This window comes from Sciurus vulgaris (genome assembly GCF_902686455.1).
Source record: "Sciurus vulgaris genome assembly, chromosome: 3".
Taxonomy (NCBI): domain Eukaryota; kingdom Metazoa; phylum Chordata; class Mammalia; order Rodentia; family Sciuridae; genus Sciurus; species Sciurus vulgaris.
In genome coordinates, this window is record NC_136463.1 from 157,691,164 (window position 1) to 157,703,895 (window position 12,732).

General features: G+C 34.7%; 1 protein-coding gene across 3 annotated transcripts in view; it reads left to right on the plus strand.

The window, feature by feature from the left end:
* The window catches only part of PARD3B (par-3 family cell polarity regulator beta), a 1,072,202-nt gene that overhangs the window by 541,899 nt on the left and 517,571 nt on the right, over positions 1 to 12,732 (plus strand). For all 3 annotated transcript variants that reach the window (XM_079130568.1, XM_079130566.1, XM_079130567.1), the window contains exons 6-8: positions 4,463 to 4,549; positions 10,316 to 10,441; positions 11,992 to 12,350. In XM_079130568.1, the coding sequence (XP_078986694.1) occupies positions 4,463 to 4,549; positions 10,316 to 10,441; positions 11,992 to 12,350 (572 nt within the window). The remainder of the gene's footprint in view (positions 1 to 4,462; positions 4,550 to 10,315; positions 10,442 to 11,991; positions 12,351 to 12,732) is intronic.

Consider the following 12,732-nt stretch of genomic DNA (forward strand, 5'->3'; position numbering starts at 1 on the left):
CATCCCCAAGATATTATATATATATATATATATATATATATATATTCTGAAATCTAAAAAAAAAAAAAAAAAAAATCCCAAATCTGAAACACTTCTGGTCCCAAGCTTTTCAGATAAGGAACATTCAACCTGTGCTATTATTATACTGTCCTGTATTATTTTTTATGTCTCAAACCTCCCCCCAAGAACATGAACTCCTCAAGCATTATGTTCTTTTTTTTTTTTTTTTTGCTTTTTTCTTTATAGAACATCCCCCATTGAAATGACTGAATTTATATTTATTGAATTCAAGTGAATTTAGTGACTCCTACCATCAACCACCACAAACTCTTCTTTAGATCTTTACTCAGTACATTCACATCAGTGAGAAATTTATTTCACCATTAAGCAGAGTTCAGGGTGATCTGCAAACTCTTCTTGGAGGTTTCCCTCTGTGTCAGTCTCTCATTCCATTGCATGTGACAGGTCTGTGAATCTGCCTGAAGTCGCCAACACCTTCTGTCCATTTGTTACAACCTTTTTTCCTCTCTATGTCAGCAATCTAATCATGAAAAAAAGGTGTTCCTCAGTCCTATAGTATTTAATATTATTTAAAAAGCTTTCCTGAAGAAGTCAGTGGGAAAAAAATGGAAAACTTACGATAGATAATTCCCTTCTCATCCACAAGCTTGTTTTTTCCTTTGGAATGTTCTAGTAATCATACTAATAACTGATAGTTGCTGAACTTTTTGTATATGCCCGATAGATACATATGTGTAATATATATTTGTTATGTTCTCAATTTTTCTCATTAAAAGCAACAACTCTGTTTGGGAAGTCTCTAATCTTAATGTCTTCATTGTACAAGTGAGGAAACTGAGGCTTTGGTCTTTAGTTTAAATGTATTTCTTAGACACCTGAGTTAAAGTCACCCCAGGAAAAAATTTTCTTTTGAAATAAAACATTTTCACCTCCTGTCCTCAGTTCTCTCTCCATACCCAACCAAGCCTGAAACCAAGTAATCTTAATGTTAAAAATCCTGTCCATTTGCATTGTGTGAAAAAATCAGACCTACAAACATCTGCAACTTCTGCTCTATTTTCTGCCTCAAGCTTCAAATCTTTTCTCTGGATGAAAACCAACTGAAGCATTTAACATCTAGTTCTGGCAGAGTAGCCATTCATAACTACAGACTGATTTTTATCCACTTATTCTATAGCTCACCAGTTGCTTTGTGCTGAACTCTTAGATTGGCTGCAGCTGGTCCCAGTGATTGAGCTAATTTTGTCAAAGGGACCTTAGGGCGCTTAGCTTACTTAATATTAGTTGACCTAGTGCTTTGTGACTATCTGTTTGTTTTACTGTCTTAAAAGTTGTATAGAAATATCTGTTTTGATCTCAGTGAAATAATCCTACTTTTCTTTTGTATGACAAATGTTTTTCCTTTATCATGATCCACAGTTCAATTTTTTTGTCTGTTTTTCACAAGTCCTGATTTTTTTTTAACCACTAAAATATCCTTTTCAACCCATTTTATGCATTTTTTCTATTCCTCACCCACCATGCTGCTTACCTTCTGGTGACTGTGCTGTTCTCTAAGACATAAATAAACATATGCCTGTCCTGCTCACCAGGTCCTGAACTGCTGCTGTATTTTATTTTATCTAAACAAATAGCATTAATAAACTGTTTTTACATCTTTGTTAAAATCTCACTCTTTGGGAGATATGTTCAAATAATTCTGTCTAGCTGTGCTAGAGGTGCTTGTATTCCATGAAGTGGGTATATATAGAGGTTCATATAGTACTCCTTCAGGTATTTATAATAGAGTGGGGCACTTTTTTCTTGTAAAATTAAAAAAATATATACTTGAACTTGTTTATGAGAAATCCTTTTTCAAATGTCATTCTTTCTACCTTGAAATAATGGATATCATTTGGTAAATATGGTGAGACATGATCTATGTAAAAATCACAATGCTTTGTTAATAAACAGACTTAAGTTGCTATAAGTAGTTGCATATTGCAGCCTATGAAAATGGAAGTCAATTTTTTTTAGTGCTATAGTAACATTTTTGTGATAGTAATCTAAGTTGCCAAAAATCCTTCTTGCCAGAGAATGATAACTATTGTGTATAATGGTAAACTAAAAGTTTACTCTGATATATGAATATATTTTATTTCATAAAATAAAAATGAACCTTAAAAATTGCATTCTCCCAAACATTTTAGTATTTTAAATCAAAATTGATTACTTAATCAAATTATAAGATTTACTTTATTAACTGAATGTAAAAATACAGGATTGACAATTTAAAAGTAGATATCAGTGCCCCAGGTGGCACTGCACACCTGTAACCCCAGCTACTAGGGAAATTACAGCAAGTTCAAGGCCAGCCTGGGCAACTCAGAAAGACTATCTCCAAATAAGAAATATTTTAAAAGGTTGGGAATATATCTCAGTGGTTGAGTGCTACTGAGTTCAATCCCCAGAAAAAAGAAAAAATAAGAAGAAAGTAGGTATCAGTATGATACACAGAATTTATCATGTTTTACAGGAGGGTTTTTTGAATAGGGGTAAAGAAATATTTGTAAAATAGAAAAAAAAAATGAGAATCCATAAAGCCATCATCTATAAAAGCCATCCTAGAAATTCTTATGGTAAAATCTTGAGGACTACATTGGTCTAAACATTTACATTTGAAACCCTCTATGTATTACATATGGGTGCAAGGTATTACCATGTGGATACCTGATACATTTATCAGGAGAGATTTGTGTTATGCTTTCAATGTAAAACTATAAAAATGCATTCTCAAGGTAAAGATATTAATGTTTCAATGGTTAAATAAGACTTTAGTCATATTTAAGTCTAGAATATTGTAATGCTTTGGGTGTAGTCTTCCTCACATGACTAAAAAATGCACTGTAACCATGTTAATATATAAAAATTATTGCGTGGTCCATTAAAATGTAAACAACTTTCTCTGCCCACCAAGCATTTTATATTCAGGATGTATAATATGTGCCTGTATTTGACTGTCCATGTGCATATATTTATATAAACGTCCATATCTTCACCCATAAAAAGAAGAATCATTTCATCCTATATTATTACTCTAAGATTTGTTTTGTTTTTAACTTTTATTCCAGGCCTCTTGATATTACTTGCTTGACTGAACAAGTTTTACGTATGTCAGTAATATCTGGACAAAACCCATCTGAAATTTATTATCAGACTTGAAATTCCATCATCATCCACAAATACTGGAAACTGATACTCTCTTTCTTCCAAGTTCTTACTGATAATAGGCTTGCAAAGAAAACACATTAAAAATAAGCCTCATCCATTGATGAAAATATATTTAATGTATTTATTTTAGATCTCTGGTCATTTAAAGAATACTTAGTGCTTAGTGAATTCATCAGGCATTTTATTTTCTTAACACTGCTTTCAACTTTGCAGTAAGGAGCCAGAATTCCACCATTCTCAGTTTGGAGCAGAAAAGCATTTGCAGCAGCTGTAGCTCTTAATTTGACATCTAGTTTCAGGTCATTTTCATGTAAATAGAAAACAATAGAAACCTGTTTACAATTTCCATAAAGGGGATGTTTGCTTCAACTTTATCATTTTCCTCTGGCAATTTTATTTTCTCTCTCTTGGATTAAAAGAGCCAATAATTGTTCACAGTTATTATTTTTCATCTTTACAAAACTTGTTAGTTCCACTCTTTATTACTCAAAAGCTCCCAGTGCCTTCTATATTTGAGTCTTCTATATACACACTACCCATTAATGTTTCTAGCTCATCCTTTCCTTAATCTGGGCTAGGTTACGCAGGTCAGTTTTTCTATTTCTTTCTATAATACATTTTCTCCAGGTTTTGCAACCTCTCTGTCTACCTTCAAAAAAATAAATAAATAAACCAGGAGGTGAAAATTTGGAATTGTTTCATTGAATACAACTGATACAAGTTTAAGTTGTGATTTGTATTTCTTTGAACATACCCAAATGTATTACCAACTGTGGCTTCACAGTCATTTTAAAATGTAATTCTGTGCTTTTCTAATAAGTATTTTATTTCATTTTTACCCTGTTCTGGGGGTGGGGGAAAGCCAACCTTATGCTTAAGCACAGATATGTTTACTTCCATGTGCTTTACAGTAATTTTCAAGTGAGTCCCACTGGAGAGAAATTTCATTTTTGTGTACTACTTTTTAAATATGTTGATTGATGCAGATTAAATGGAAGTCATTTTTGTAGGTAGTCATTTCAATTGTTCCTCTTCTAGGGGTAAAAATAAGAAATCATAGTCTTTTAAATATTTTATTTTACGAATCTTCTGAATGTACCTAGAAATCATGCACTCCTTTGGCTTTGCTGGGCTGATACAGTAGTTGCTATGGTCCTGGGGGGAGGGGTTGATGTGCCTCATCTGGTTTTTAGCAGAGACTCATCTGTGCGTCTGTGTTTTTCTGTCCCAGTGATATGACAAGAACGGTGGAGATTTCTGGGGAAGGAGGCCCCTTGGGAATACATGTAGTGCCCTTCTTTTCATCTCTGAGTGGAAGGTAAGATGGTTTCCTGGTTTCAGAAGTTCATGCCAATTAATGGAAACCCTGATGAGCCCACTTTCCTACTCATTCTTCAGAAGAGGACCAAGTGTGAATTTCTGTTATTCATATGAACACCTCAAGATATACGTTTGTTAGCCTCTTATGCATTAGAAGCAAAACTAAATCATTTATTTCTAGGATGTAATGAAAAAGAAAAAGTAATCCATCATAATTTCTCCATTTAAAATTAATTACAATGCTTTTTTTAAAAATATCCTTGTCAGCAGCACATAGTAAACAGAATCATTGGCAAAAATTTTAATATATTGTTAGACAAATATAGCAACTGAAATTTTAATTTAAAAAGATACCCTTCAGCCCAAAGTTGTGACACAGGCCTGTAATCCCAGCGACTCCAGAGGATGAGGCAGGAGGATTGAGAGTTCAAAGCCAGTCTCAGCAAAAAGTGAGGCACTAAGGAGCTCAGTGAGACCCTATCTCTAAATAAAATACAAAATAGGGCTAGAGAGGTGACTCAGTGGTTGAGTGCCCCTGAGTTCAATCCCCACTACACACTACACATACACAAAAAAAGATACACTTCAACAAATGAAGATAATAATTTCTAATTGATATTTCCTCCTATTTCTCAGGTATACAGAAGAAAAAAAATAACATTCCAGTAACTACATCAGATGTCATACATGTACATATATATATATATATATATATATATGTATATGATGATTTTACTATAGAAGAAAAAGGTCATCCTGTTTTTCTAAAACAACTTTTAAAACATTAAAAATAATTTACCACATTCTTTTGGAATTTCAAAGACATTATATTGCTAAGTCCATACTGATAAATGACAGTTTAGATCATGTCAGCAACATCTTGGAAGCCACATCTAACCGAATATAAAACTTGGTTTTTTTGACAGAAATGAAAGTGTATGCCTTGAACCTAATATTATCACTAGTATAATAACCTTATGGACCTAGTTTTAGAATTATGTCAATTTCCAATACGATGACTGCCTTTAGCACTAGATTAATATTGACAAAGATTGCCAGATACTTAAAGGAAACTGTTTCTTGGTTACATGATGTTCTAATGACTTTACTAAATTGATTTTCTTGAATGCATCATCAAAAAGGCAGAATGCTTTATTTTAGCTTAGGATGTCAACCATAAGAAAAGTCCACTGCTTTTCCCAAAGTCACATAAAACCCAGATCTTCTGACTTGTCCTTACACTATTGCTCTTTCTAGAATTAAGTGTTCTCCAAAGATTATGTAGTATTAATTTACTGGTCCATTCTGTCTGCCCTCTAGCAGGAAGAACAGACTCACTCATGATATTTTGGTTGGCATCATATTCAGCAGGTAACCATCTGCTACCTGTAATTGCAAAGTCATCACCTTTCTTTCTTTTTGCAAATAACATCTGATGCCAAGCTCTTGCTGGAATGAGTGTTTCCTGAAAAGAAGTGAACCAGAAAGCTAGTGGCTCTTACTGTCTAGTTTCCTGTGTGTGTTAATAAGAATGTTTATAAATGTTATGGGGTATGGCACAGGACAAACTGAGGTTGTTTTTGATAGACAGGGTGGGTATTTACTCAGTTGTATGAGAAATTCTAATGGCTTCTGGCAGAAGTGTACTGATTGAGCCTTGTGAAACACCAGAGTGCTTAAATTACCAGACCCTTTAGTTTAATGAAGCTGGAATAGAACACAAGATCTTCCCAATTTCCAAAAATGAGAAAATATACAATGTGACAGTCACCATACTTCATTTTCAATAGTTCGAAAAACAAGCTGGCCTTGCTGACAAAAAAAAGAAAAGAAAAAAGAAAAAAAATCACCTCTCACTTCAGATAAGGAAAACACACTAGAATTTATTGATTTCCTTCCTTCTTCTTCTGATACCTAGCATAAGCCTGGTTGAATACAAGAAAGAATATTGGACTTGAATTCAGAAGAATTGGAATTAATCCCAGTGTTCATTTTATATAACCTTCAACAAAGTCCCCCAAACTTGTCTCTTGTGAATACCTACTTCACATCAAGGTTATAGGGATTAAATCACATTAAAAATGTGAAAGCTCCTTGTAAAACCCACAATGTATGAATGCATAAATTATCAGTATTTTGATTGTTTCGACTAAAATAAAAAAGCTTGATTCAGAAATCAAGTTTTATTATAAGCTCATGGTCAACTGTTCTGTAACATAGAGAAATAGTTCTATTATTTTTTGCTATCCACTAGTATTATAGAAAGGAAATTTAATTAAAAACATTAAAAATAATATGGAAGTGGAGACATGAGCCAATAAAATTTAAGAAGTAATGAGTGTAGGCTGAAATAGCACACTTAACTCAACCCATGTGTCTAGATGCCACTGCGTGTGGAGCATGTCAGACAAGTGTCTGACTTCATAATGCCATATGGTTTCACTGTGTGAGCACCGGGGCTTAGTTAAGGTCGTAGTGGTAGACTTAGCTCTTAATTTCCTTTCATTTATTGGCTTCTGTCATTATTTTAAATTAGAATTTACATTTAATTCTTTATTAAGACTACTGTAATTGGCTTTGCCTCCAAAGTTTTTTTTTTCCATTTAGAAAAAGTACTGCCACACCTGTTATTGACTAGAAAACCTAAGTTAAAATATCCTAGGTAAAATATAGTATCTCTTGTACCAAAGTCTCCATGAACCTGTTATGATACCTTAGCATAGGGATGTTTATTGCTGCTTGTCTTGAGGACCATTTGCCCTCTCAGTCGAAAAACAAAACAAGCACAAAGCAACCCTAAATCCTTGCCAAGAAAAAAGCAACTTAATTTCATTTAGAAAAAAAATCAGTTTTTTTTTTTTTTTTTAGTTAGAAACATAAAATCAATTTTTTTCAAGAAAGATAACACAATATACTCCATTTTATAGTAAAGGTAGCTGAAGTTGAGTGAGGAAGAGGAGGGATGGGGAAGAGTGGGGGAAGAGGAGACATTCAGACAAAAATGCTAAGCCGGTTAGGGTGGCGAGGCCATGTGATGCAGGGGCAGGGTGAAGGTGTTGGTGCCTAAACAATTATTTGATGAGCGAGAAGCAATTGTTACTCTTTTTATTCTGTAGGGCTGTGGATTTCAGCATCCTTGATCACTGCTCATTAATGCAAATTAACTGGTTAGTCTCAGCCTACAATTCCTCGACAGCATTAATCTTTAAATCCTGTGAGTCTTGATCCCAAATGAGACAGCTACCACAGCCCACCGGTCTGGAGCGTGGAGGGTAATGAGACATGATTTTCTGAGCCTTCTCATAGTGGTCTGGATGACATCATACTGGAGGAAATCAACCCTTCCATGGAATAGAGAGGGCGGGAGTAGTTTGTTGCCAGGGACCAAACTAATAAAAATCAGTCCTTTTTACATTTTACCAAAATTACCTCTGACACATGGGTTTTACAGTTGGGCTTATTCTGTCAATAAATTTTTCATGGAAAGTTAGGTTATTTAGATCAGTGAGGTTCACATAGCACTCTCCAGCTGTAATATGCTCACTAAATTGCAACCCAGTGGCCTGAAAGAATTAATTCATCTCCCAAAATGTGAGATTAAATCCTAGGGAGTAACATTACATGACTGATGATGTACTGAATTAAATTAAAGGAAGACTTGAATGCTTGTTAAAAAAATATCACTTACATAAACTACTTTATAACCACATGTGAGCCTCCTAATGGATCATGTTATTGTGAATCCACCATAACAAAAATTCAAAATGTGAACTAGAAGGTTTGTTTAATTTAGGGGAAAAAACAATTATGATTTATTTCTTCATTTTTACATGTCCAATAGTTCAATTTTTAATATTATGTTGGTGACACAGAATATGTTTAATTTACAAACCTGCTGGAACTAGGAAATGAAGCACACACCCTGGCCCCATACTGGTCCCTGTGACCCTGAGTCTGCCTTGTGGTAGGTGGTGTGACTATTTGCTGTTCTCTCCTGCAGCAGCATAATGTATTCATTTAACATTTTTGAAGACTTAAATATCACTGCATGTGCTTTGCCTTTTGACGTCTTGAGATGATATGAGCTCATTAAATGAATGGAGGCCTGGAGGCAGAGGCTCAACTCTGTGGCTACTCCAAGCAGGAGGATTGCTTTCTCCTGGACTTTCATTATAGGCTGCCCTTTTTCCATGGCTGACCCTATTATTCACACATAAAATGTGCTCATATTTTATTTAGATTTGAAATTTAATGCAAAGGGACTACATAATAGCAAACAGGATCCTATACAAAAGAGAGTGACTGAGTAGGAAAGTGGGAACAAGGCACATGGAAATGGCAGTTTTTCCACAGCCAGGAGAATTCTCTTAGAGAATATGTCTTTCTTTCTCACTGTAACATACAATTAAAATCCTATATACTGCCAAGGAAGGGGTATCTCCTGAATGATGAATAGCTAAAATTGATACAAGTGTCATTTCTTGTTATTGATTTAGTTTGGGTTTTATACATGTAACCAAGTACAGTGGCCCCTCTTTATCTATGGGTTCCTCATCCATAACACATTCACTGTGGATCAAAACTATTTGGAGAAATTACAAATTACTTCTGTACTGAACATGTACAGAATTTTCTTTTTGCCATTATTGCCTAAAAAGTCCAGCACAACAGTTAATTATAAAGTATAAGTAATATAGAGTGATTTAATATATATAGGGAAATGCAAATATTTTGCCATTGTATATAAGAGACTTGAACATGTACACACAGATTTTTGGCATCCAAGGGTGATCCTGAAGTCAAACCCACATGTAAAATGTAATTCTTATTGCTGTAGTTTTCTTTTTCCTTCCCTTTTTTTCCAGCCCATTCCCCTCCTACCTCTGAGCTAGAGACACAAAGTCCCAGGAGTCCTAGGTATCCTCTCTGAATCTAGCCTCTTGCTCAAAGCTCAGTCTTCATCAGCAAACACTGGGTGGTGGGTATTCCATACCAACACCATCAGATTAGGTACATTCAAGGCCCCTCTAGGTGACATTGGCCTCCCATTCAGTGTTAACTCTCAAACTCCATGTTGCCTTCAGGTTTATCAATATCTCCACTTCCACTGGACCCTATTATATTCACCAATTTACCTGGCCTTTGTCTACAACCTCATCTCATACTTCTTCATCCTGAGAACAGAGAAAATATCAAATGCCTATTTGGCTCATTTTACTAACAAATGGGCTAATCTTCCTTCAGAGTAATAGGATCTGAAGGAATCAATGTTTGTTCCTTCAATGTTCAATGTTTGTTCACTTCTTAAAATGCAGATTACTGGAAGAGGCAGTAAGACTTCAAAAAACCATCGTGAATTCCTAATCCTCTCCCATTACTAAGCATCAAGCTGCCATCTTGGCACTAACTTGAGCTTACTTGTTATGGTCAACTGTGATGCTCTTCCTCAAACCACACTCTTTGCTGTCCTCAATTCCACTGAGCTACTTTGACCTTTCTAAATTTGTCATAAGAATAAGAAATGGGGTCCTAGATTAATGTTCTCTGAATTGATGTTTATATATATTTGCCTTGAAGGACCTTTTCTTTTAGACAGTTTATGTGTATATGTGTTTTTGGATGAAAGATTTCAATAACAATTGCCCGAATAGAGATCATAATTTATTTCATCAATAGAAATCAATGCTCATTTCTGAATAGTTGCAAGTGGAGAAATAATTAGCATATTGTTATTCAGTAATTCTATTTCAAATTTTGCATTTAGGATCCTAGGACTCTTCATCCGAGGCATTGAAGAAAACAGCAGGTGCAAACGGGAGGAACTCTTTCATGAAAATGAATGTATTGTAAAAATCAACAATGTGGATCTGGTAGACAAAACTTTTGCTCAGTAAGCATTTTTCCATTGTTTTATTTACTTTATTGATCCCTAGAATGGTTATAATCATTACTGAACTCATTATAATCAAAATTAGAGGTAGAATTTCTGGTCAATTCCCTTTGAATGGCCTCTGTACATCCACTTTGCAATGCATTTTATGTCTTAGCACTCTCAAATGTGGCCCACATGTGTCCCAGACATCTCCAGGAACATTAAACCATAGAATACAGCAAGTTTTCCTGCCTGGTTGTTTTGCTGGGGCATGGATGGAGGGGTTTGTTTTTCTTGGGATGTGGGTCAGTTAGACTGGTATTTAATGACTTTTTTCACAGACTGTTAGTTCAGCTTATTAATTAACTGGCTTGATGTAAGCTGTCTGCCTTAAAACAAAGAATCTGTGAGAAATGTCTATGAGAATTCAGTGAATAATATAAGCAACTAAAAAAATTAAAATACTCTCCCTCAAGAAGTCAGCTCTCTGAGTGTGAAAATATTAAGGGAATAACTTCCTGTACACAAGAATAAGGATATATAGCACGCTGATGCATATATATTTTTATTATTATTATTATTTTGTGTGTGTGTGCGTGGTGTTGCGGGTTGAACCCAGGGTCTACCAACTGAGCTATCTCCCCAGACCCACATACATATTTTTAAATGTATGTTGGCATTGTGCCGAGATTTCAAATTAAGGAAATCAGTACAGATACTCCATAGTAATAATCAGCAACCTCTTTTATTTCTGACCTAACTGCTCATAATACATCTTTTCTGTGGGCATTAGTTGTCAATATCAAGTGCCCGTGTATGTGTGTGTGTGTGTGTGTTTGTGTGTGGGGGGCATGTAGCTGTGTGTGCTTGGGGAGAAATTAGTCACCAATTGCTTAAATGTGAAAAGAAATGAAGCCTTAAAAGACTATTTTGTTTAAAAAAATGATATACAATATTATAATAATTAATAATGGTATTGTTTGATATGCTACAATGCATTTTTCAAGGACTTGTTAGAATTTAAGATAGACATTATCATTCGTTTTATAGAAATGGAAAACAAAGGTAAAAAAAAATTCAGTCTGGCGTTATCTTGGAGGAGAAATTGATTCGCAATCAAGCAAAAATAACCTATTAATTATCTGATCAAAAACACCAAATGATTTTTTTCATTTAAAATTAAAGTTTGCCTTTTTATATGCTCTTCAGTAATTAATTCTGGTTAGACTTTCAGATTAGAAACACTTTTAAAAAATGTGGGTCATTGGGTAAGTCACTTAGTCTTTCTGAGCCTCAACTTGAGTTTGCAAAATTAGAGTTAACTATATATACCTTGGTGGTTGTAAAGAAAAATCAAGGAGAAAATTATGCATGGTCATCATGCCTATGTAACCTACTGGGCAGGTATTGGGTAGTAACTGATGTTTAGTTAGCACAGTCATGCTGGTAGTACTATTAACAAGTTCTTGTGCCTAAGCTCCTGTTCTGTGTCTGGTTGGCTCTGCTGGAGTACTGTGGAAGGTAGCTGCTAGACACGATATGGTGATACATTTACTGACTCTTTCAAGGGCTCAAGATGTCTTCCGCCAGGCAATGAAATCTTCAGATGTGCTCCTCCACGTGCTTCCACCTCAAAACCGTGAGCAGTATGAAAAATCAGTCATTGGACCTCTTAACATTTTTGGTAGCAATAATGGAGTTTTGAGAACAAAGGTGCCTCCTCCTGTCCATGGAAAATCTGGACTGAAGACAGTAAATCTCACAGGACCAAATAGTCCTGAAGCAGATGCATCACCTTCCCTGCAACAAAACAAGAGTCCCCAAGTACCAAGACTAGGAAGAAAACCTCCATCTCCCTCACTCTCCCCTCTCATGGGGTTTGGCAGCAAGAAAAATGCAAAGAAAATTAAGATTGACCTAAAGAAAGGTAATTATTAAATTATGCTTAATAGCATTCTATTATTGTAACATGTAAAATTGGTTAAGAGAAATGCATTAAGGCTAATTTAGTTAATTTTCCCTTTATTTAATTGTATCAGAGAATAGATTTAGGTGTATACTTAGGTAAGTTAAAATTCTTGAAATTATAATACTTTCTTCTCTTCTACAGAGTATAGATTATTTGAAACAAAAAAAAAAACAATAAAGACATGTTGGCAAGTGAAAAGAATCATTGCAAACTTGATAGAAGCTGAGCAATATTGTGTTCCAACTTAACACTAAATAGGAATTAAAATCCAGCTGTACCAGTTTCAATAACACTTAGTCATGTTTTAAAGCATCTTTTAGGCCAAGTCCAACAGGGATCT